Source organism: Equus caballus, chromosome 14, assembly GCF_041296265.1.
Source record: "Equus caballus isolate H_3958 breed thoroughbred chromosome 14, TB-T2T, whole genome shotgun sequence".
Classification (NCBI taxonomy): domain Eukaryota; kingdom Metazoa; phylum Chordata; class Mammalia; order Perissodactyla; family Equidae; genus Equus; species Equus caballus.
In genome coordinates, this window is record NC_091697.1 from 53662046 (window position 1) to 53688444 (window position 26399).

General features: G+C 41.5%; 2 protein-coding genes and 2 non-coding genes across 7 annotated transcripts in view; 3 read left to right on the plus strand and 1 right to left on the minus strand.

Annotated features, from left to right (window-relative positions):
• The window catches only part of CTNNA1 (catenin alpha 1), a 314003-nt gene extending 303346 nt beyond the window's left edge, over window positions 1–10657 (minus strand). For 2 of the 4 annotated variants that reach the window (XM_070234167.1, XM_070234166.1), the window contains exon 1: window positions 10506–10646. The gene's annotated coding sequence lies outside the window, so the exon portion shown is untranslated. Of the gene's footprint in view, window positions 1–10505 lie in introns of all 4 variants that reach the window. The other 2 variants (XM_070234165.1, XM_070234162.1) reach the window with 2 other exon arrangements.
• A 306-nt stretch (window positions 10658–10963) lies between these two features.
• Window positions 10964–26399, plus strand: HSPA9 (heat shock protein family A (Hsp70) member 9). The gene is given in 17 exon segments (NM_001163884.2): window positions 10964–11138; window positions 12512–12570; window positions 12775–12862; window positions 13971–14152; window positions 14840–14964; window positions 15520–15593; window positions 15672–15778; window positions 16495–16657; window positions 17350–17442; window positions 20666–20875; window positions 22454–22681; window positions 23563–23667; window positions 24302–24419; window positions 24841–24935; window positions 25293–25385; window positions 25563–25703; window positions 26025–26399. Coding segments are annotated over 17 exon segments (2040 nt in total). The 5' UTR covers window positions 10964–11057; the 3' UTR covers window positions 26103–26399.
• Window positions 21267–21341, plus strand: LOC111767985 (small nucleolar RNA SNORD63). The gene has a single exon (XR_002799947.1). It is a non-coding gene; the product is annotated as a small nucleolar RNA SNORD63 (small nucleolar RNA).
• Window positions 23178–23238, plus strand: LOC111767986 (small nucleolar RNA SNORD63). The gene has a single exon (XR_002799948.1). It is a non-coding gene; the product is annotated as a small nucleolar RNA SNORD63 (small nucleolar RNA).

Here is a 26399-nt window from a genome sequence, read left to right on the forward strand (position 1 = left end):
AGGAGAATTACTTTGAGCAGGTGTCAGGGAGGTTGGTTTGTTCAAAAGGGCTTTGCTAGTATGCATTCACGACAGAGAAACTTTTGTGGAGGGCCAGGCAAGACAGCCTATGGAGAAGCCAAAGAGAGCAAAGCCAGAATATTCACCACCCAGAGGAGCTCTGGCCCATTTACTCTGATAGCAGAATTTGTTCATCATTGTTAAGGCGAATGCTTCTTTTTGTGCTGGAGGTAGGACAAGGAGGCTACTCTTTGGTAGTACAAACCAATGAAACATGTTTTTATGACAGTAATGAAACCTGGCCCCCTTTTCCCTTTATTTTCCTGCTTCTCACTATATGGTAGGGCTGAGTGTGCTCAGGAAGGGTCCCGTGTCCACATGATCATCATCATTAATCAGCATTTAGCAAGCACCCCAAACTATGAAGAGCCCTCTGGTGGCTCAGGCTATAAGCGGAGGTCTCTGTACTTGAGAGGCTCACAAATCTAGATGAGGAAGGTAGAAACACGCACCAGAGGATAAACCACAACCTCAGGTACCAAATGGATGTACAGAAAAGAACTAGGCTTTATGGAGAACTAGATCACTGTGGAATGGGCTAACCCTTAAGCTTTCTGAAGGAGCTGGTACTTGATCTAGGTGTCACTTTGGAGTCAAGTGTGGTGAGGAGGTGGGAAAGCACGGGGGTAGAGGAACAGGGTTAGAACAGGGCTTCTGACAAAGGAGTAATGGAAAGTCAGATTTGAAAGGTGAAAAAAACCATGAAAAGCCCTAATGATAGTCTAAGGAGCTTGGAATTTTTATTTTATTCTGGAGATAGTGAGAAACCACTGAGAGTTTCTGGCAGGAGTTTTAGAATAACTATTCTGATTGGAATGTGCAAAATAATTTGAATGGAGAAGAAAAAAAAGGCAAGGAAGCCAGTTAGGAGATCACCATATGGCAGGATTTGATAACTTTTAAATTCTTCTTCTCTCTTTTTGCTGACAGAACTGGATTATAGATAGTTCCCTTAACCTTTCATGGAAATTTATGGAAGAGAAAATAAAAGTTTTGGTTGTAGTGATAGGGGTTTGGGATTTAAGACCATCAAGACCACTGCAAAAGAGTAAGGTAGATGCTAGAGCTTGAGGAAACCAGCCTCAGAGCAGCATGATGCAGGGAAGTACTCCAAGCAGACTAGAAAGAGATTCCCCTGGGTTGCAGATGAAGATGAGTTTGTAAGATGTGGAACAAGGGGACCTAAGGCTAGTTTCCTGGTAGCACCTTAAGAGGGAACATGACCCTAGAGAAGACCAGCCGCATGATGCAACTAGGAGAGAGGACATTAGGCTGCAGGATTCACAGCCTCACAAAAGATTCCTGTTAATCAAGGAAGAAGAGCAGACAGTCAGTCCCTGGCGCTCAAGGGATGGTACAAATGATGGGACAGCAGATGTCTCAGCAACAGCCAGCAACTCAAAGCCCCTTCCAATCTCATGGCAAAATATAAGATCCTGGAACCACAATTCAAGCCTGAAGATGAGGAATAAGTGAGGTTAAATTTCCCACCAGTCAGCTGGGATAAGAGAATACAATAGGAGTTTACCTTTATTATCAACAAATGATACTTCCCACACATATGAATTTAAAAACTGAGAGTCATACCTGCTACAACTGCTATAGTTCAAGTGTGAAAGGATGACACCTAGATTAGAATGATTGCACTGAGAAGAAAAAGACATAAGAGTCCTAGAGATGTTATGCAGGAATAAAGAATAGGACTTGATTTGCCCAGAAACTACGGAAATCCCAGGACACATTGAGAATTCAGGAAGTTTCTCCTTGCCTCTGTCACTCTCTCCCCTTAGACATCCCCATAGGGGACTCAAGTATATGCTTTATGAGTTAGTCTTAGCATCCATAAATTATGATGAAATGCAACTTAAAAAAGCTTTGTTCTCTCTCAAGGCTGTATGTTAGTGCTCAGGTGCACTGGGTAATAAAAAAAAAAGGATAAGATTTAGTCATTGAGTTTCTACTTTGTGTCAGATATGGTGGATACTAGCAATACCTAGATTAATAAAACTCTGTTCTTGTCCTTGAGATGCTCACAATCTACTGGGAAGAATGGACATGCTGACAAATTAAACTCCCTTATATGTGTCATAACTGAACTATGGATAAATGCTCTAGTTCCACAGAGGATCAAGTGATGAGCTCTGCCTCAGGAAACCAGAGAAGGCTTTACAGAGAAGGTGAGATTTAAGTGGGTTTTACAGGATGAGTAGGAGCTCAACATTTGAATAAGAAAGAGGGGGGCATTCCAGGCAATAGGAAAAGTATAGACAAGGCATGGAGACACAAAGAAATAGTGAGCTTATGGTGGGGGAGGGGAAGAAGGAATAAAAAAGAAGTTGGAGGAATGAGCCTCCCAATATTTCCACAAGATTAATTAAATTACAAAGATAATGAGTGATTTTGCAAATTCACTAGGAGATTACCACCTATTTCCAAGCCTCAGAGTTGGGATTCACAGGGTTAAGTGGGATTACCACCTATAAGAAGAAAACTCGATTGCATTCAGTGAAAAAGATGTTCTGCCTAGAATTGGTCCCTACAATCTTTAACCAAGGACAGACTACCCACACGATGAGCACAGGAGGGATAACTGTTCACATATTCACTCCAACAAAACTTCTGAGGGACACCAAAGAGAAGTCACATGTCATCTGGTGTATGGCCCTGTGCTAGAGACTACACAAAGGGATACAGACTCTTAACTATCCTTAGAGAACCTAATAGCCTCAGGCAAAACTTCATTTTTCTCTCCATTTTTCTCTTTGAAGACTTCTCATCAAAAGCATGTTTTCCTTCTTCAATAATATCCAACCTCATAGCCTTCTTCATCTACCAAATGAGCAACCTTCAGAGAAAACACTTTAGTTTAACATCCATATTCCAGGAGTCTGGAAAAAGCCTGGGAACTTAGAGAAGCCCATCATACTGCACAGCTTCAAGCTTTCTGCCCCAGGGCTCACTTCTCTTTAGGCCATACTGCTTCCCCATCTTTGGCCCTAAAGACACAGGCACTGTGGAAGAGAACTATCCTTGCCTACTATTCATGGTAACTTCATGTAAAATATGGCACAAGAAGAAAATACTCCCCAAAACTTCACAGAGTTTTTTCTTAATAATGTGTCTCAAGATTTATTGGAATATCTGAATCTCATTTTCAGCACATTAAAGATCTGAATTGCAAATGTACAGGTTATGTATTTTGTGATGTACTTCTGATAGAATTCAGAGATCGAGAAAGAAAAGCTATCATTATTGATAGATTCTTTGAGGGTGAAGGGAGGGTCTTAGAAAACTGACTTGAACTGAAAAAAGAAAGGTAATTTGGTTTTGCTCTTAAAATAAAAAGTGCATTTGATTTTGAAAAACAATCATCGAGACTCACATTTTTGTGTTTAACAACCACCTTGAAATTGGTCTGCCTCAGAGGACAGCATGATTCTGGGCTACCTTAGCATGAATGATTTATGACATTCCTGAACTTGGCAACTGCATCAGTTTTTCTAAACCTGGCACCTAACACCACCTGCATGTTAAGTGAAGATTTATGATTTATAAAATTCACCTCATTATGCAGAGGTACATGAATTGTCTTATATGTGCAGTCTATAACTCCTGAGACAGATAAGGAGGCAGCTATGTCACAGAATTTACAGCTCCTTTTTGCTAAAGCTGAAGTTTTGGAGAAAAACTAAAGAAATAACTGGTCTTTCGGAGAAAAATAGCTTTTGCTAACCATTACACCCCCAAATGATGAAGCGGCTACAGCCCACTACTATATCTTACAGGAACAAAGAGGCTAATGGTGAAAGTCACTTTAATCACAGCACCGAACTATGTCTACATTTGAACGCTGCAGTAATAGACAGAACCTAAGCGACTCTTCGGAAATATCAAGCACTCTGTCAGTTTAATTTTTTCCCCAGTTTGGTGTCTGAAACCTCTTGCTGAGATTTCTCATCAAGTGGTCCAGCCAGACCCATAGAGATGGACTTCAGAGAAGAGAATTCAATACCTTGGCGTGCCCAATGGCTTCCTGTGTACACTCTCAAAGTGAAAAAAAAAGCAAATACTGGTTTAGGTTCTGAAATGCAGCTTGTTTTCAGAGATTTTTAGAAATGCAGCAAATCTCTCCCCATACCCTGCAAAAAAGTGGAAGCACAGAGGATTCAGTGGAATTAACTTATGAATCTCAAGAAAGAATAAGATTATATAGACAGCCATTAAAAATGACAAGTATATGGGACTAGGTTGACAGGCAGATATCTTTAGATAAGATAATGCTAAGCATAAAAAGCAGAACACAAAAATGGTAAGCACAGGTGCTGACTGGAAAAAGACAACATGATAGAAAAAATGGTTTCCAGCCTAGAGATTTTCAATAGTATAAAGCTAAATGAAAAACAATGAAATTCTAAATAATTTATTTTCAAATACCCCTATCAGTCAGGAAATAAGACACATATTCATGTCTGCTAATTGTCCTGAATCCAAGAAGTAGCCCATCCCTCTCTCCTCTGCAGAGCTCTCTAAAGTGTTCCACCCTCTCTAGCCTTTGAGAATACAGAACGGCAGCACTCAAATACCTAAGGTAACAGAAGAAAGCTGAAAATGTAAAAATTTTTCAAGGAGGGGTATGAAAACTACTTGGAAAAAAAGAATGTGGGGAACCCACTTTCAACTTTGAAAGCTAATTATTAAGTCACTTGATTTCTGAAATGTGTCTGGGATTTGTCCTGTTCTGATTTTGGTCTCTAACAATACCTTATGTCTGCTTGTTCCAGTGTGGTTGCTCTAACTCATGGAAACGATGTTCCACTCACAAAATGGTGCCCCAGGGCAAGAAAGCAATATCAAAGAACCGCAAATTACGCATCAGGAAAAGTGATGGCCTCTGGCAGTATATCCAAGAGCAGAGTAGATGCATAGGGAAGAACTGCATTGGGGTTCAGGGACTCAGTTACTACTTTTTATTAAGCTATCTGTAGATATTTGACCACTCAAACACAGGTGCTGTTCTCCAGGGCTCTGGGTGCTGGTGCCGTCAATCCTGAGAGCGATATCCCCAGCTCAGGTCAGGGAGTCGTGCTATAAATGGAACAAGAGAGAAGTGGGCATGCACCATACACACATACACAAACATACACATCCCAGTACAACAGCACAGGGCAGAGCCAACTTCCTTCTGGGAAGCCATGCAAAGCTGCAGAGAGCACACACAGGGTAGCCTCGTCTACAGCCTCTGTGGAGTCTCCTTTGCACTTTGCCAGACTTAGAAACAGTTCATTAATCTATGATGGAAGATGGGTGTTCATGAGACTCATGGTAGCTATTGTGCTCACACATCCCCCATTCCCCTGAAGAAGGGGTCACAGGGCTCCTTCTAGGTAAACCAGCTTGCTTCACATCATGTCCTACTCACATACAATCACCACCCCCACCCTCACCCAAACTACTAGTTGAATAAAACAAGGAATTGGCACGTAAACCAAAGGCCTATGATCTGACCCAGTGCCCATGAAACAACTTGGCACTTTTCTGTGCATTTACTCTGCCCAATAAAGCCACTCAATATGGATGGTGTAGTTCAAGCTAAACAGAAAGCTGGCAAGGATGGTGCAAGCAGCCCTGGGATACACTGGGGTACAGGTAGAAAATATTCAAATGTATTTAATGTATTTATTTTTATCTTTTCCATTTTTATTTTCTATTTTTACATATGTTTAATAATAGTACTATATACATATACATAGTTTATAAATACATAAATATACACATAATGGAGATGTGTGGTCAAATAGGGATGTGTAATGAAAAAGTGTAGAGACAAGAAGACACCATGGTGCTTGGAGTGTTTCTAAGTAAGGTGTAGCCCTTAATCCCCACCTCACCCCCCTGAGAATCTCCTGGGGAACTTGGTAAATGCGCAGATTCCTTGACCCATCTCAGCCCTATAGGACCTAAATCTCTTGGAGTGGGATGTTTAAAGAGCTTCCCAGTAATTCTGATGCCTACTGAAGTTTGGGAACTACTACAATAGAAGAATTAGAGAAGTAGACGTAAAGAAGCTGAGTTACAGAAACAGCAGAGTCAGTGCAGATGGGAACATCAGAAGTCCATTTCTTAGGGGAAGACTGATAACTTGCCACTATAGCCAGCTTCTGCTGAACCTGACCAAGGAGGAGGAGCCACCCTCCTTGTTCTTCCAGAAATCTGGCTCTATAGGTATTGAGACAATGCCTATACTTCCCCAACTAGCCTTCAAGTAAATTCTCATCACCTAAGGAAAGCTGGGCACTTCCTCTCCTAATGGTTGGGGAGCCAGGGTGCGGAATGTTAGGAACCAACAGCCTCTCACGTAAAGAGAGTACTTTATCCGGTTGAACTTAAAGGATAGCTGACATAATTTCACTAGTTCACGTACCTTAAGCAGTGAGGATAAGATAGGAGGAAGAGGGCATATGAGCCAGAGCTTTTTATAAACATTTGAAAAAGGTCCTATACTGACTAAATATTTAATCTGAAATCATTTGGATGATTTCTCAACAGCATACCAAGTAAAAACAGAGGCTGTAGAGCAGAAGTTAACACTGTCTGTATGACCTCGGGCAACTCACTGATCCTCTCTGTTATTCATGTATTAAATGACAGGTTAGACTTTAAATGATATCTAAGATGCTTTCTGTTTCTAAAAACCAAGTTTGGGCTTAACTCCAAGTTCAGGGTTCCTTTCACTATAACAGGCTGATCAAGAATAAATTAAAATTCTGGCCCTTTAAACTAAAAAATTCAGAAAAGGCACCTATACACCTTTAAGAATTAACTACTAAGTGAATCTTCATGAAGAGAAAATCTCTGCTTTTGTCATCTCTGCTCCCTCCTCAAATAAGGAATTCATGCACAGGTCCTTGACCTATCAAATAGCCAACTGTTTTCCAAACCTGAACGAAAATCCAGAGTGAGGTTAACTGACTGATTTTTATCCTGTACAATGAGACTGCATTATCACCTATATGTAAATGTCCTATCTAATCAAAGTGACATCTTATTTTCATTTATTGCTGCCTTACTTTTCTTTCAGGGTCATCCTCTATTTCTCTTTTCTCCTATCCAAAGGAAAGCAGGTCGGTGGGTTACCAGGCATTCAGTATAAAATGAAACCTGCTAATTGTCACCACCTTTGGGGACAGAGACATCACCTGACATAATACTTTCTACACTTCACTGGGGCAAGCTCTGTTCAATCAGGTTTGAGTGGAATGACACCGTGTAATGTACTCCAATATAGTGTAGCTAATGCCAAAATGGAAAAATGGGAACTGTCTCCTGAAATCTGCTGCAAGCACATGAAAAATTCCAACGAGCATAAAAGTGACAAATCCCTGCAGTATGCCACATTTTTATTTCATGAAGATGGAAGGTGCCACAGCATGATATTCATCTTTGGGAAGACTGAATAAAACGTCATCTGAGTCACCAGTTTAAAGAGATTGCTTAAAAAAAACTTGATCCTATGTGTTATATTACCGATTGAACTTTCTTTATAGTCCCTGGAACCTAAACTACATAAAAATTTTTAAAAATCATTTCTAACTTTTTTATTCTATTGCCTAAAATAACTGCTGTTAATAACAGATTAAGCCAGTATTATAAAACTCTTCTTCTACAACTGTGGAGGTAAAAGATCAGACCCAGCTTGGTTATGAGGCAGCAGAGCCTAGTGGTTAGCAGTGTAGGTTCTGGAGTCAGTCTGACTTCAAATTCTGGTGTTACCATTCAATTGCTGTGTGACCCATATAACATACTTAACCAGTCCAAGCCTCAGTTTCTACATCCGCAAAATGGGAACACCAAGAGTATTTACTTGAGACCATTGTTGTGAGCATTCCATTAGATAATGTATATAAAGCATTTAGGACAGTGTCTGGCACTTAAGTAAACATTTAACAACTATTAGTGATTATTATCTAATGACAATTCCTATTAATGGCTGGCAGGTAAATACTTAAAAATCAAAACTAGTTTCCTGTCTTCAAATATGCTAAAACAGCAATCATGCCAGTCAGAATATAATCTAAAATATATTACGCACAGGTCAATACCTGTTCAACAGCTTCCTGTTCTGTCTGGTAAACATTTACCCACATGCAAATTATGTATCAGCTCCTTCCACTTTCCAGTGTCACAATGAAATGACAGCAGAGAAATGAAATATGGTACTGTGCTGTATGTGAAGAATTATACCATCCGGATGTAGATCTAACCGTCCATTCTTATTCATTTGTACTCTATTTCTTTTTAGACTCTAGCTCATTTCTTCCATCCTTCAGGCTGTAGGCCATGTTAATTTGTAAACCAGTCCAGAAGCCTGTCCTTCTCTCTGGCAAATACAGTACAGCCCCATTCTCAGGCTCCTGCTTTGAACATCTAGAGCTACCACATCCCCCTTGTGGTCATGGCAGGTATTTGCTCAGCTCTTGGGGAAATTACCAGGAACCTCAATCATACATGTACCCACAGAATCACCGTCTCAGATACCCTTTGGCTAACACCATTTGATTCCAGGATTCTTTTGATTAACGCTTGGTGGCTTTTAAGTGTACACAACAAGAACAACAACAAAAAAGCGAACTCTTAAGGGAACCAGTTGAGAGAAGAGGGAAGCGAGGAGAATGCAGTTACTCCAATCATTCCACTTGCCCTCCTTTCTCCATGTCACATACAACATGAGAAATTTTCAATTTCTATTTTGCTCCAATGTTTGATATCATTTGTCATTCCTCTCTATGTTCTTCTGCATCAGTATAGTGTTTTAGAACATAAATCTCTACAAACAGTGGGTCAGTCATTATCCTGTAACTTTGATGGCCTCAGGAAAGTCCACCTCTGAGGGAATTAAAAAGACAAGAGAAATAAGAGTATTAAGTAGACTAGTGAGGATAATATAATAATAGCTAACACTTAAGAGTTGGAGGGACTTTTTTTTTTTTTACAATCTGTATAATCTATAACCCATGTTATGTTTGACTTTTCTGTTTATTTTCTTACTCCCACTTCCAACCCCCTCACAATGTAAACTCTTTAGTTGTCTTCTTTCCCGCCCAAACTTCCCCCAACATTTCCTTCACAATTCCCCACCCAGTAGTGATCACTTAATAGTGGAGCAATTTTTTCTTTTGAAATAGGACTTTAACACTTTAAGGACAAATTGCTTCACTTCCAAAATGAAACTCAATCTGACTGTCATCTCATCAGCGAATTCATGTTTTGCTTTCACCGTATTCCCACCACTTAGAACAGAGCCTGACACATGGTGAGCACTCCAGCACATATTTGTTGAATCAGAGAATTAATTCTTTTTCTTACAAATCTGAAACCAGTCACAGCACAAAATGGCTACTGACATCTTGTTACAGAACCCACAACCTCTGTCTCTAGCAACCAGCACAAGGTTTTGAGACCAGCCTGAGAAGCCTCAGGCAGGCCCAGCACAGCTGGGCTTGGAAAAGCCTGAGCTCAGATATTTTCTCTTTGTCAACAATAATAATCCATAACCAATCTATAAAGGAAAGTGTGGGCGAGTCTGCTCTGAGCCAAAATGTGAGGACCATGGCCCAGGGCCTTTCTTCCCGAAGGAAGTAAGGACACCAAAAAAGTGGGGTATACAGAGTGGTTATATACCCCCAAAGAGGATGTTTCACATATGATTGAAATGTCCCTTTTACAACAGTCATGAGACTGCTCTGTTGGCACAGCGGCTGACAGACACAGCAGGTAGTAGGTTGCTGTCTCTGTGTACATGTCAGGGTGTCAGTTCTGTTGTCTCTGAGCTGGGTGGTCACAGGTGAGCACAGCAATCACTTCCTAGCCTAGGGAGAGATGCTTATCCTTAAGGAAATGCCAGTGTGGGGGGAAGTTGCACCTTTCTCTTAAGGGCATGTGTTCTTGCCATAGTACACGTTGAAAGCAGATATACAATGCGTGCTCAACGGCGACGTGAGGCCCTATTGGAAAAACAAAGGCCAAATTAAGTTTATACCAAATTGGCTCCCTCATATACTCCAATATATCCTATTGCTTAACATTTCTATTTGTCATCTTGATGGTTTGCACAATAATTAGCCTAATGCGACCCAACGTTCCCTGTGAACCAAAGGCTGCTTTACTGGCTGGAAACCTGCCGTCCCTGTGGTAAACACTTCACGAATTTGCCGAACGTCTGTATATCTAACTGTATCAAGTTACTACAATAGTAACAAGAAGCCAAAAAGCGAACAAACGACGTGGCAGGGCACCAAACGTCCTAAGCCTGAGGTCGATAAAAGAACAAAAGCCTAGGACAAGATGGCGTCCTCTCCCAAAACAAGAAGCTGCGAAAACGTCAACGCACAGGAAGCGTGCACGCGCCCGGACGCGTTCTGGGCTACGTTCGTTGGGACCAAACTCACGCGCGCTGGTGCATCCAATGAGTGCTGTGAGTTAGACTCCACCCCCGTTTTCCGCCACTCCCTGCGCATATGCGCTCCAGGCCCTCAGCAGGATGCCAGCTGCGCAGGCGCAACAGTCCCCTCCTCTCACGCAACTGACGCAAGGAGACTGTAATCGGTTCGCAATTTATCCCGTGTGACCTTGAGTCTTTCCTGCCTCTGAAGACCGGGGCTGTCCAAGATACTGCCTTTATACATCTTATAGTCCCCTCGCCTCTCGCTGAGCCCAGACCTACCGCAGCTGAAACGGGAGGAAGCTCGTTTTCCAACCATCATGCTACGAAGCGTATTAGCCGTACGCCCTGACTCCGGGATCGACGTTCAGGTAGTCTCTGGTCAGGCAGAGCAGGCGGCGCCTCAGCGGAAGAGCGGGCCTCTGGGCCCCAGCGACCAACCCCCGCCCCCCACCCCACGTGGTTGGAGGTTTCCAGAAGCGCTGGTCCAGCAGTGCCGCGCAGCTCCTGGTCGTCCGAGCGCCTTTTTGCTGCCTGGTACTTCAACCGTAGAGCCGCCATGATAAGCGTCAGTCGAGCCGCAGCAGCCCGTCTTGTCGGCGCCGCAGCCTCCCGGGGCCCCACGGCCGCCCGCCACAAGGTAAGGAACTGCCGAGCCTTCTCCCAGGGGCTTACGGCCTTGGGCCTCTGTGCGGCAGGCCGCGCCCTTCGGGCTCAGAATCCTCCGGGAGAGATTGGGAGGGAAGGAAGATAGCGAGTTTTCAGAACTCAGCGTTCCCGGTTCAAGGCCTAATTCAGGGTTCTGCGTCCATGTCTCAGGCGCTGCTGAGTCACACCCCTCGCAAACCTGGAGCCTTACTGCACGAAGTAGCGGATAGTAGTCCTGACGGTGTTTTCTGTGCTTATCAAACAGGTTTGGCCTTAGGATCGAGGGACGCAGTCTCTTGCGAGGGAACCGCTATTCTAGTTTTCATTTCCCCTACGAGTCGAAGGACGACTGTTCTTTGCCTCTGTAAAACACATAGTGTGTAAGGACCGCGTTGATGTGGTGAAATGAAGGAAGAAAAGCACCCAAATGACGAATTGAAAATAAAGCTCCGATATCCTTGCTTAGGAACATTTGTCCAGTTAGTTCCTCAGAATCTTTCATGTAAAATTGTCTTCCTGTGTTATTTCAGAAAAAGTAAGCAGATTCTAGGAAAAGGTCATGGTTCGGTTGTTCATTATCGTGTAGGACGAAAAACGTTCATCGTTGGAGAATAGGATTTGTGCCTCTTTTTGCACTCACGCGTGGTTAAAGGAAGGCTTGGGAGTAGCCTGAGGTTAGGTTGAAGAGAGGTCTTTGATCCTGGGTGGAGGCCACTCCTGACAAATTTGTCTCTTTCTAAACTGACTCTGCATGACTGTTAATCCTAGTCCCCTTAAATCAGTTACTTGGCAAGGTCGGGTGAAGTGTCTCTGAGTAATTTAGATCTACACCTGCAATACACACGTATATAGTGTTTAGGTATACACTGTTCCTAACAAGTTGAGGCGTATCTAACTAGTATTTTGTAATGCAGTGATTCTCAACCAAGGGCAGTTTTGCCTCCCCAGCGAATATTAGGACTATCAATTTGGGGAGCTGTGCTGTTGGCTTGTGGTGGTAGAGGTGCAGGATGCTGCTGAACATCCAACAGTGAGCAGAGCAGGCCCCCCACACAGAGATTTGGTTCAAAAAAAGTAGTGTCAAGGTTGAGAAGTCCTGTTGTAAAGTAACTCAAGATAATTTTACACTTACTTATCTTCATTTTACTTATGTGGGAGATTCATAACTTTATCGGATTTGGTTGTTTCAGTACCATAATGTTTATTAAATATGAAATACTTTCAGTACATTTTATATATGATAGCCACTCAATTAACAGACTTAAAGTCTTATTAAACTTTCATGTGTTCTTCAGAAGAATAATTGGAACAAGCCTAAGTTTTCATGTATAGTTGATGTCTGATATAAGTTTGTTTGTTTTTTAGGATGGCTGGAATGGCCTTAGTCATGAGGCTTTTAGAATTGTTTCAAGGCGGGACTATGCGTAAGTGTTCACTTTCTTTGAAATGTCTCTAAATTTGTGATTAATTGTTCTGTTCAGAAAGAGAGACACATTCATATTTATTTATAGATTATGTAATGTTACTATTCCCACAGTATCAAGTATTTTTTTAAGCTTTCCTGCAGCCATTTGGGAGACCACTATTAAGATAACAATAACCAAAGCAGTGTTTTAAATGTCTTACAGATCAGAAGCAATTAAGGGAGCAGTTGTTGGTATTGATTTGGGTACTACCAACTCCTGTGTGGCGGTTATGGAAGGTAAACAGGCAAAGGTGAGCATGATTGGAAGCTCTGGATCATGTAGTGATAGCTAATACCCCATCCAGAATTCTGTGTTCTTTGGCTTAGGTAGGGACGTATTAAGAGCTGCTTTTAAGTTCTTAAGACCCTTGTGAGGTCAACCTTTGTGCTTAATTGCCTGGTGCTGATGACTGAATGGATTTGACTTCCCAAGCCTTAGATGTGTCGTAGCATACAGGTAAGACTGCTAAGTTACCATTGGAACCCATTGGGATGACTTTCACTGTTGGTTGTTTCCGTGTTTAGAGTCCAGCTTTTTTGTAAGTGAGTTGAACCAAGGCTGGAGGTGCAGAAACCGTCTAGAAGCAAGTGGAGCTCCGCGTAATGCATGGGCTGTATCCTAAGTAAAGCACATTTTTAGGAGCTCCCTGCTATGGTAGAGGTGTCCTGGAAGCCTCCTTAACTGTGTTCATGAAACATTTATTCTCACTGGGTTCATCTCAAGATTTAGAGCCCCTGGGATTCTTGAATTGCTTCTTCACAGTTTTTTTGTGCCTGAAACTTGTAGCCATCACAAAAAAAATGTAGCTTTAATTCTCCATATGGAAGGAAAGATTACCTTGTCCTAACATTGAGTATGAAGGATCCAATTTAAATTTATTCCAGTTTTTTGTTTTGTTTTTAGTTATAAGTTATTTTGAAGTAAATGGCTAAAAATAATGTAAACATCTATTTCCAGTAGTAGGTACTTACTATATCTGCATTCATACAGCAGAAACGCATGCCCAGTGGCGGGCCCTCTGGCCAAGTGGTTAAGTTTGTGGGCTCTGCTTCTGCAGCCCAGGGTTTCACCAGTTTGGATCCTGGACATGGACTTAGCACCGCTCATCAAGCCATGCTGTGGTGGAGTCCAACGTAGCATAACCAGAAGGACCTGCGGCTAGAATATACAACTATGTACTAGGTGGCTTTGGGGAGAAGAAAAAACACCACCCAAAAGACAAAAAGAAACACATGCCCATTAGTACTGTTCTTGAGCATTTGTGTTGTGACTTGGCACCTGTTTTGTCTTAAATGATTGATACAAAGACACTGGTGATGACTAGAACCTCATTCTGTATCTTACTTTGGGAGTTTTAGGTGCTGGAGAACGCTGAAGGTGCCAGAACCACCCCTTCGGTTGTAGCCTTTACAGCAGATGGTGAACGACTTGTTGGCATGCCGGCCAAGCGACAGGCTGTCACCAACCCAAACAATACATTCTATGCCACTAAGCGTCTCATTGGCCGGCGATATGATGACCCTGAAGTACAGAAAGACATGTGAGTAAGAGCAAAAGTGTAGTTACTTGCAAAGGCCATACAAAAGAATCTTTTCAGCAGGATCCCTGGTTAGGTGTTTGGTATGTATTGACATGATGTGTGAAGATTTGGCTAGTCATTCCTGGACCATGTAAATTGGTGTTAAACCCATAAGGCCGATAGCGGCATGGGTTCCGTTATGTGCAGATCAGGTATATTTTCAGGGTCGATCCATGTTGTAATGTGTATCAGTATTTCATTCCCTTTTATGGCCAAATATTTTTCTATTGTATGGATGTGTATTACATTTTGTTTATCTGTTTGTCAGTTAATGGGCATTTGGATTGTTTTCTCTTTGGGGCTATTATGATTAATGCTGCCGTAAACATTTGTGTACAGTTTTTGTGTGCACATCTGTTTTCATTTCTCTTGGACCTAGTAGTGTGATTGCTGGGTGTTACAGTAACCGTGTAATTGCTTTCCCAATAAGCAGCATCATTCTTTTGTTGGGGGGAAAAAAGAATGTTCAGGTTCCATCACGATGTTTCTACATGTTAATGATTGCTTTCTAAAGGTTTTCTTGAATCCTGAAGTTCTCATTTGTTGGCTCTGGATCTCGGGGTAGGGGTTGGACTTTATGGTGTATGGGAACTTTGTCATGGTAGGTTGCACTGGCATGTTTTCTCAAACATAAATTTTGTCTTTCAGTAAGAATGTTCCCTTTAAAATTGTGCGTGCCTCTAATGGTGATGCCTGGGTTGAAGCTCATGGAAAACTCTATTCTCCAAGTCAGATTGGAGCATTTGTGTTGATGAAGATGAAAGAGACTGCAGGTGAGTTCACATCAGGGGAAGTTGGGAGAACTGGCTGATTCCTCTGAAATCACTAGCTGCCATGCCCATATCCTTGTAGGAGTCTGGTAGGTTTTCTATAGAAAACCGAGGAATGGCAACACATTGTTAATTTCACACTTTCCCTGCAGATTGTGAATTTGTCTTCTACGTTTTCCTAATGGTGCCTTGCTTGTGGTCATCCCTCCCCCCAGGAAGGGAGAAGTATTCTGTGTTGAAAGCCAAAAGACTACACATTAAGCTTTCGTCTCTGTTAGATAAAACTTAGAACTTCCCATTTGAAAAAACTAGTAGCTGTTTCAAGTCTAAAAAGTAGGTTATTATAGCTGGTGAACCTTCACTAAAGTGTTAAGGTGATATCTTGGGTTTTCAATGTGTGTCTTTAATTGGAGTGTTTTCCTACAAGGTCTCTACGTATTGTCACATGCTAAAAAACTGGTGGGTGCTGTCTGTGACTTCAAGGCTATATTAGTAATCTATTACGTATTTATCTGACAGAATCTCATGATTGAATTTCATTCTTTGATTCTTTTCCAGAAAATTACTTGGGGCATACAGCAAAAAATGCTGTGATCACAGTCCCGGCTTATTTCAATGACTCTCAGAGACAGGTGTGTTCAGTTAGCTTTCTTATTCAGGAAATTAATTGTACTTGGGACACAGGAGTAGAAAATGCTTTTTTTCTTTAGGCCACTAAGGATGCTGGTCAGATATCTGGACTAAATGTACTTCGAGTAATTAATGAACCCACAGCTGCTGCACTGGCTTATGGTCTAGACAAATCAGAAGACAAAATGTAAGTTTGTGCAGTAAGTTCTACCTGGATTTGTGAGACTAAGTTTATGGAACTATGAGACTTATCCTAAATTATCATCTTAATTTCTTAGTGATCGAGCCTTGTACTCCAACTGAAAATGTGATGCCTTAACCTTCAAGGCTGTATGATCTGTGTTTTTCATTCATTTGAAGACCATTCCTTTATTTATTTGTTTGTTTTTAAGTACTGGGCTATGGTCTTTTTTTCCTGCTTGGTATGCATGTTGGCAAGTATTCATCCAAAAGAGTGGTTGAATACTGTCAATTTTGCTTTCAAAAATTGAATTTATTTCATTTCAGCTGTGTGTCTTACATGTAGCTATTGGGACCACATGTTAACACACATCACTTAGGCAGTTATCAGATTTCATAATTTGGGGCTGGCCTGGTGGCGTAGTGGTTAAGTTTGTGTGCTCTGCTTCGGTGGCCTGGGGTTCCTAGGTTTCAATCCTGGGTGCAGACCTATACACCGCTAATCAAGCCTTGATGCAGCAGAGTTCCACGTACAAAATAGAGGAAGGTTGGCACAAATGTTAGCTCAGGGACAATCTTCCTCAAGCAAAAAAAGAAGAGAGAAAGAAATCCATAATTATTACACCTTGGGGGACATAGCCAAGTTTATGTTTGTTTGGTTATTGAAATTTATACCCTTGTGATAGTTTTTGTTCCTTAAGGGCTTCTTTTTTTTTTCCCTAGCATTGCTGTATATGATTTAGGTGGTGGAACTTTTGATATTTCGATCCTGGAAATCCAGAAAGGAGTGTTTGAGGTGAAATCCACCAATGGAGACACTTTCTTAGGTGGTGAAGACTTCGACCAGGCCTTGTTACGACACATTGTGAAGGAATTCAAAAGGGAGGTTAGTTACCAGTGTGGTTAATGTGTAGACATTGGGATATTGAGAGTTTCTTGTTCAGATTGCTATTTGCATTGTATATAATAGTTTGCCCCTAATAGAACATAGAATAGACCACTGAAATGATTGCATTTCAGTTGCATGGGTGGACTGTACTGTTTTGGTTCCTGTAGCTTCAGATTGGGAACAAACAGATTAAAAGGATACAGCACTCAGTGTACAATATTGGAAAAGGAATCTTGGGGACTCCTTTTTTGAGCTAGAATTCTACAGCTGGCAAGAACCGAGATCAGTTCAGCCCTCTGACTCCAGGCACAGATAGCCTTTTTTTTGGTGAGGAAGATTGGCCCTGCGCTGACATCTGTTGTCAGTTTTCTTTTACTTTTTTGTATGTGGGATGCCGCCACAGCATGGCTTGATGAGTGGTGTGTAGGTCCACACCAGGGATCTGAACCCATGAACCGTGGGCCACTGAAGTGGAGTGCGTGACCTTAACCACTACACCACTGGGCTGGCCCCCTAGATAGCTTTTTCAGAATAGGTTTTCTGTTCTCTACAAGTTTTTAAGGGTAATAAGTAATTTCTGCTTGTTTATAAAGGTATGGCTCTATTTTGTGTTGTTACAGCTTACCACTGCAATTTAAGTAATATTCATTACCTCACTAATACTAGTGTTGTGTGTCTTCTCTTTGTAGACGGGGGTTGATTTGACCAAAGACAACATGGCGCTTCAGAGAGTTCGAGAAGCTGCTGAAAAGGCCAAGTGTGAACTGTCCTCATCTGTGCAGGTGAGATGTGAACAAATTCCAGCAGTCTTGATGCATCTTTTCAGCCTGAGTTTATTTAAATAGCATGTTCTCATTGGCCTAATGTCAGTCTAATCTTTTTACAGTTTTCTGGTTGGTGGTAAATGGCTTTCCATGAGCAAAGCAGCAGTATGTTTATGGATGAGCTGAAATTTGTTAACTACCAAAATCAGAGGTTGTATATACTGGAGCCAAATAATAATTAAGACTTGAATGACACTGAATATGCTTATTTGCTTTAAATTAAAGATACTGATTTTAAAATTTAGACTAATAGTATGCAAAATTAGAATTACTAGCCTGGAAATACTAGGAGACTCTCAGAACTGCTACTGTCTTAAGACATCTCTTTGTGTGAGTCTCTAGTTGTCTCTCATTTAATTATTTGAATCACCAATCTAGAAAATGAGCTGTGAAACGTGGCTGAAGGCTGGTGTATGTACACATGTGCAAGTTTTCCTCTGGGTATCAGATTTGCTGAGCATCTGCAGAAGGTGTCAGTCTGTGTTGCTCTAGTTCTGAGAGGTGAGAGCTTTACTTTGTCTTAGCCACTTAGAACAGGATAATAGGAAGCATGTTAGATTTGGATCAGAAACCCAACAAGAGGGAAAGCAAGAGATCTGTTTCCGGGTTCTCAGGTGGCAGCAGGAAAGCAGACCCTGTGACTACTTTAGTTGTTAGTTTGATCACTCCCACTAAGAAGAGATACTTATAGCAGTTGACATTGTGTTGGTAAAGTGATTGGCCTCCAGTCAAACCCGGGTTTTTTTTAAGTAGCCGTGAGGAGTGACAAAGTTGTACAGTCATCCATGATGTTGATGGTGTTGCCTTGTCCCTGCTATCAGAGTGGCAGAACTTTGCAATATGATGGTTAGGGCTGGGTTGAAATATGTGGCACTGCTAGAGGATAGCTTAGAATTCTTTCCAGGGGCTTGACACTGTTTGGAGGCGGGGTGTTGGTTTTAGTGAGGCTGTATCCTACTGATTGTTTCCAGCATTTTGTTATTTATAGCAAGGTATATGGAGCATTCTTGTGCTTATAATGTTTGTGCATGTGTGATTGTAAATCTGTAGGATAAATTTCTAGAAGCATTTTTTTTACCCTTATGGAGTTTAAAGTGTGGTTTGAGGAGACAGACTTTAATTAAAACATTATATTAATGTCAAATCAGAAGTAATGTAACATAGAGGTTAAGAGGGCTCTGTAGGCACACTGCTGGGGTTTAAGTCCTTATTTCATCACTTATTAGCTGTGTGACCTGGATGAATTAACAATTCTGTTTGTTTTCTTATCTATAAAATGAGAATAATAGTGCTGCTTTCCCCCTTAGAGTTATGAAGATTACTAAATTAATACATATAACATGCTTAGGACAATGTGTAGTAAATAGTAAGTACTCTAAATATAAGCTGCTTTTAATGTGGTAAAAAGGCAAAGTTAGATTTACACTTAATAACAAAGGAGCCTGACAGAGGTTGGACATAATAAGGAGAGCTTCTGAAAGATGAGTTGATCAGGAAAAGAGAGAGTCAAGTAAGTATGAGGCTCTGGGGTGAAGACCTGAGCAAGAGCCAGTGTGACTGAAGTGCACACAGGCAGGGGGGCATGGAAGATGAGGCTACAGGCTTTATAGATTTGGGATTTGGTGTCTATGCTGAGATAAGTGAGTACAGACCCCGCAAAACTTTTAAGCTGGGGGCAGTAACACGGTCAGATTTGGTTTTGGGAAAAGTCTGAGGTGGAGTAGGGTATTGTTCCTGGGAGTCCTGTGGCAGAGGGCATCCTGAGTGGATGGAAAATGTCGGGATGCTGTTGCAGCACACCAGGTGGTGAGAGAGAATGTGGTTAGATTTGAGAGAGGGACAAAACTTTATGATGAACTGGCTTTAGGGTGTTGAGAGTCCCAGGTTTTTCAGATTGTCGTTAACTTACAGTGTATAAAACTGCACTGATATGGTAGTAGCCACATGTGAGTATTTAAAATTAAATGAAATTAAAAATTCGATTCCTCGATTGCACTAGCCATAAAGTTTCGGGTGCTCAGCCGTATGTGGCTAGTGGCTGCTGAATTGAACAGCACAGATAGAGAGCATTTCTGTTGCCACACAAAGTTCTATTGGATGGTATTCGTTTTGATAATTAAATTCTATTTTCTGGTTTCATTTATTAATATTTTGCAAAGAAAGAACAAAATTGTCAGTGGAGTTCTTTAGAGCTATATGCAGTGTCACTGTTTCTACAGAAGGTGTGTCAGCTCTCACTATTAAGCATTTAAATGTCCAGGGTACTTTATCTGAAGAAAGGTGGTTAAGGACTTGCTCCCCTCAGTCTTATTCCCTGTTGGCCTTGCTTTGATGTGAAGTTTGAGGGGAGACTTAAGGTACTTCTGTTCCTGAGAGTTCACCCTTGGGACACCTGTTTCAGCATGTTCGGTGATGTTTTGTTAGTCTTAATATTCTCAATTCATGCCTTATTAGGATTTGGGGTTTATTAAATACTGGATGTTACATGGTGTGACTGTAGAAGTGTTAGCTGCTCTCCGTGGGTGTGATGGCAGTAAAGTCAGTCCTTGTAGTTTTCTTTAGGATTTCTGTGGTAGCTTTCTTACTATCTGCCTGAAACTTATAAAGCTCTTACTTGATGGCTGGTTATTTGGTTCAGAGCATATCTTTGACATTTCTCTTCATGTGCATGGAATACTTTAAAACTTCTAAAAGAAAACAGTAGTGTGATTTTTAATGTATGTTTAGTGGCAAGACAGTTCATCTCCTGAACGGGGATTTTTCCTGCTTCTCTGTTCTTCATTGTGTTTTTTGTTTTTTTGGTTGTTTTTAAGATTGGCACCTGAGCTAACAATTGTTGCCAATCATCTTCTTTTTTTTTTTTCCCTGCTTTTTCTCTCCAAATCCCCCCAGTACATAGTTGGATATTTTTGTTGTGGGTCCTTCTAGTTGTGGCATGTGGGACGCCGTCTCAGCGTGGCCTCATCAAGTGGTGCCATGTCTGCCCCCAGGATCCGATTGTATAAAGTTTACCCTCTGGGAAGAAAAGAGGTTGAATCTTAAATAGTCACTGTCTTGTTGGCTGTCCATTTAAAGTAGGTTTGATCCTCGTGGTTTTCAAAGTGTTCCTGACCGAAGGTATGGTCTTATTTTAAGTAATAAAGAGACTTCACCACTACTGGTCTCCCCGCTTCCTTTGTAGACGGACATCAACTTGCCATATCTTACTATGGATGCTTCTGGACCCAAGCATTTGAATATGAAGCTGACCCGGGCTCAGTTTGAGGGGATTGTTACTGATCTAATAAGGAGAACCATCGCCCCGTGCCAAAAAGCCATGCAAGATGCGGAAGTCAGCAAGAGTGACATAGGAGAAGTGATTCTTGTTGGTGGTATGACTAGGATGCCTAAGGTATGGACCCATGGAATTCCTGGCATGGGGAGGAGAGAGGGCCAACAGATAATGTTCTCTTGGAACAAACGGCTTATGTTGTTCAGGGACACGAATATGTGGCCTTTTTGCCCTGGTGACCTGAAAGGGGGATGAATTTGTGCCCTCACCAGAGAGTTCTTTTCTTAAAAGAGTATAAGAAAAAGGATTAGAAAGGACAGACTGTCTTTGGGGTGGTAGCAGGGGAGGATCCTGAACTTCAGTCCTGCAGAATTTTTAGGAATGAAACAAAGTTTGAGGTTAGAGATTGCTTAAAACCTTCATACTAAGTCGTCTGTAGGGGCAATTTTGGACATGTGTCATTGCAGCATAGTATTTGGGCTTTGTAATTGCATCTCTTCAGCAAAGATTTGTGCGATGATGCATTTTACTCATCAACACATCATTCTGAAAGGACAGGTGTGTGGAAAACTAATGACTGAGCACAGAACCTGTTGAAGGTGCAATTCTTGCTTTATAATTTGAATGGAATTATCCTGGGCCATGGTAATTTCTTAATTTTTACTTTGGAGTAAATGGGCTTAGGAAAACATGCACACAATAAACCTGGAGGAAAAAAGAGAGGCTTTGAACCAGGTGGATATTTTTATTTAACAAATTATCTCATGCTATTCAAATAGAACTGTTTCTTAGCATTAGTAAAATAAGCAGTGGGGAGAAACATGCCCCACATCAGCACCAGTGTTGAATTAACACTGCTGCTTTTAAGTTGGTTTTTACTTGATATGTGGACGAGAACTTGAAATATAAAATTTCTATGTCCCTTTGCCTTGTACCTTCTATTTCTTTTTTTTTTTTTTGAAGACTTTATTTTTTTTGTTTTTCCTCCTTCTCCCCAAAGCCCCCCAGTACTTAGTTATGAGTCCTTCTAGTTGTGGCGTGTGGGACCCTGCCTCAGCATGGCTTGGCAAGTGGAGCTGTGTCCGCGCCCAGGATCTGAACCGGTGAAACCCTGGGCTGCGGAAGCGGAGCGCATGAACTTAACCACGGGTTCAGCCCCCTTTTTTTGTTTGTTTTTTGAGAAAGATTAGTCTGAGCTAACGTCTGCCGCCAATCCTCCTCTTTTTGCTGAGGAAGCCTGGCCCTGAGCTGACATCCCTGCCCGTCTGCCTCTACTCTATATGTGAGACACCTGCCACAGCATGGCTGACAAGCAGTGCGTGTGTCCACACCTGGGATCCAAACTGGTGAACCTTGGGCCGCCAAGGCAGAATGTGCGAACTTAACGGCTACGCCACTGGGCCAGCCCCGTACCTTCTATTTCTAAGTTAATGTATGGGAAACCAGAAAACAAAACTTAGGCCAATTCTTCCCAAATTTAAAAGGGTTGTAAATGAGATAGTCATATGAGTGAAGTATGTGTGTTACCTGCATGATTAGCTCATTAACAAGAATTCAGTTACAAAATAGTAATTTGAGTAAACCTTCTTGCATGTGAGGCAACCTATCCTGCGATCTGGTGGGGTCTTGGGACACACATCTGCTCTTCCTCGACCTTCTCAGGCAGTTGTTCTGAGGTTCTTTTTTCTTCATGTTCAGGTTCAGCAGACCGTGCAGGATCTCTTTGGCCGAGCCCCAAGTAAAGCTGTCAATCCTGATGAGGCTGTGGCCATTGGCGCCGCCATTCAGGGGGGTGTCTTGGCTGGTGATGTTACAGATGTGCTACTCCTGGATGTCACTCCACTGTCTCTGGGTATTGAGACTCTAGGAGGTGTCTTTACCAAACTAATTAATAGGAACACCACTATTCCAACCAAGAAGAGCCAGGTAAGAGCCACCCTTCCCTACCTCATAGAGATAATAGGTTCTGTGAGGTATGTGGTTGTAGCTACTTTTGTGAGCTTTTCCTAGAAAACTTCTCTTTTTGTTTTGCAGTCCATACTAGTTGAATGCGGGTGGTAAGAATCTTGTCTTTTGTTCTCTTCTTTTTTTATTCCTGGGAAAGTTCTTTACCTGTCAGCCAGTGGTGATGATTTTAGGAATGGCATTTTTCCTTTAGTCTCTCCTTCACAGGATTAAAATAACTTGCCAAAAGGAGCCTCACTATTTGGGACTGAATTCCCTGTACTCTTCTGTTCTCAAAGGCAGTAAAAAGAATGGGTTGGCCAAGGCTAGGGGAGTGTGCTTGTCTTCCAGGTGAATGATGGGGGTCTTCAGATACCAAGCAGGGCTGTCTGGACAATTGCTTGGTCTTGGATTAAGAATTATTTCCTGACTTTCCCAATTTTGATATTTTTCTGAAAACCTATGACTTGCTGTATTTGTGCAGTGCCAACACATCATTCTGAAGAAGAGTGTGCAGTGACTTCCTGTGACTGAGCACAAAATATATGTCCTGTCTCTGACCCATTTCCCCAGATGAGCATGTTTCAACACCTCACTTTTTAGCTCCTTCTCTTGGGGCCCTCTGTGCTAATGCTACATCTTTGTACAATGCATTTGCTCAGCTGAAACAGTAGCTGTTGTATGCTTTTTTGCTGTGCTAAGCTTCCTCCTGTTCCCTGCAAAAATATGTGTCTTTGTTCTGAACGTAGTGTACATTAGGACTCTTACAGTGTTGGGATGTGAATTTCTTCCTTTGGCTTGCACTTTGTATAAGGGGAGTAGTTTCATCAGACTCCCAACCCAGCAAGTTTCCTTCTCCCTAGGTGTTTTCTACAGCCGCTGATGGACAGACTCAAGTGGAGATTAAAGTGTGTCAAGGTGAGAGAGAGATGGCTGGAGACAACAAACTTCTTGGACAGTTTACTTTGGTAGGTATTGGGAATCCTGAATATTATGCTCCTCATTCTATTTACTGTAAAGTTAGATTATGTTCTAACCCGTAATAATAATACTATAAACTGGTGACAGACACAGACATAGTCTGTTATTTTAACATCATATGCAGACAAATTCTGCAACTGGATACCCATGGCTTCAGTTTTTACCTAGAAGCCTTGCTTGTTCCTTGTGCCTTAGGAACTTCATCAAAAAGTTTATAAATATAAGAGTCAGGGAAATGTTCATAAGCAATATTAATTAGGAGAAATTCTTGATTAGTACTGTAAAAGACATTTGATGTTCTGGCTTTTAGTTAGCGTTGCTTATTGGTTCTTGATGAGGTGAGCACTAATGGAGAGGTTTGTTCTTACTCTGTGCCCAGGTACATACAGCGATTAATGGTTTTTTGCTATAGCCAGTCTTCATTGGTATAAGCCCTCTTTATTTTATGCAGCAATGAAACTACTCCCCTCACTTATAAACGTTGTGGTTTTGTACATTTAAGTATCACTTGTTTCTCCTAGGAACCAAGTGACTTGTTTTCCAGAAGATGGTATAGGTTTTGAAATAGAGCACTGGACCCCTTTGCGAGAGGAGCTTACTCTGGATATTTATTTATTTTAGATTGGAATTCCCCCAGCCCCTCGTGGAGTCCCTCAAATTGAAGTTACATTTGACATTGATGCCAATGGGATCGTACATGTTTCTGCCAAAGATAAGGGTACAGGACGTGAGCAGCAGAGTAAGTGCTCTTATTTATCAGACTGTAAGAGTCAGATGAGGGACCTTGGAGTTCCTCTATGTTAGGAGCTAGAACCTCTAAGTTGTGCATATCTTTCCCCCCAGCCTCAGGAGGATGATGAGTCCTTCCTTGCCCCTTTTTTCCTCACTTATCAAATTCACAAACAGGTGTGTTTATCTCCATAACAGGCAAGCACTGAGCCTCCGGATTGCTGAAGTTTTGGTAGGCAGGCAGGACAGTTGGTCTTTGTATATTTCAGACCCATGGTTTCCTTCTTATAAGACAACAGGGTATTTGTTTTTTTCATAATTCACATCAAGATTAGCTACTCTGTGCAGGAGTTTTCTTTTTCTTAATAGAATATATGAAGAGGCATGTAGTTTTATCTGGGAAGTAACAAGGTGCTTTCTTTTCATTATAGTTGTGATCCAGTCTTCTGGTGGGTTAAGCAAAGATGATATTGAAAATATGGTTAAAAATGCAGAGAAGTATGCTGAGGAAGACCGCCGAAAGAAGGTGATTACTTTCTGCCTTTTCAGCTGGGAGGCGAAAGTAGTTGGGACATGTGTCATTCATCTTATATCTTCTGTTACGCTCAATATATCCCTTCTCCGCCTTTGCTTGTAACTTGTGTGTGGAATGCCTTTCTTATTTATTCTGTCTTCCCATGTCAAAATTCTTATCTTATATAATCCAGCTGAAATCTCTTACAAACATCCCAGGCTATGCGAGATCACAGTGATTGCTGTCTCTTGATATTTTTATTCTGTAACTGTATGCAGCAGTTACCATGTTGTTTTGCTCAGTGCAGACGTTCAGTCACCTGGTTGACTGGGAAATCTTCATTGGTACTACATTTCTAATTTCTCTTAGGAACGAGTCGAAGCAGTTAATATGGCTGAAGGAATCATTCACGACACAGAAACCAAGATGGAAGAATTCAAGGACCAATTGCCTGCTGATGAGGTGAGCCCACTTTTAAAATAGCTCAAGAAGTTTAGAGGCGTTGTTACCAATGTCATTTAAGTTTGTTTTTCTGTGTGGGAATTTAGTTTTTAAGAAATGCTTCTGAATATTACTGCTACCTGTAATAGGTTAAGAAACCCAGAAAAACTGAGGGTTTGGTTTGGTTTGGTTTTTAAGTGCAACAAGCTGAAAGAAGAGATTTCCAAGATGAGAGAGCTCCTGGCTCGAAAAGATAGCGAAACCGGAGAAAACATAAGGCAGGCAGCATCTTCCCTTCAGCAGGCATCATTGAAGCTCTTCGAAATGGCGTACAAAAAGGTACACAAGGGCTGATGGGTGTTTTGCTCCTAACTTGATCCCCATGTAACTTCTCTTGATTACTGTCACTGATTGCTCTCTTCATAGCCATTTTATAGAACTGGGAGTATTGGAATTGAAAATACCTTTTCTGCCTTCTCAACTCTAATTTGGGAGGGAGCGTAAGGTCAAATGGAAGGAATCACACAAACCACCAATAGTAGACAAGCAGGGAGGGAGGTTGGAACAGACAGGATATGCTCCCTTTGTTATTTAGTTCTTCAGAAAGCAAACTGTCAGCCTTAACATTAAATGAATGGCTCTCAAATGTTTTTTTAACAGATGGCATCTGAGCGAGAAGGCTCTGGAAGTTCCAGCACTGGGGAACAAAAGGAAGATCAGAAGGAGGAGAAACAGTAATAGCAGTAAACTTGGAAGCTGAAAGGACAACATACTATGACGCTTGGGAGTGAAGGGACTTCCTGAGCAGAAAGGGGCAAACTTCATCTTTTACTGTGTTTTTGCAGTATTCTATATATTAATTCCTTAATGTGTACATTTAGTGACAGTTAGCTAATGATCATTTAGTGATTGATAATTCCAGCAGTACAAAGTTCACATGTTCTGTTCCTAGCCTGTCGTTTTTCAGCTGCATGTAAAAGGGACGGGAGATGACTTATTGATTATTATAAAGACTTAATGTTGTTTTGTGCTGAA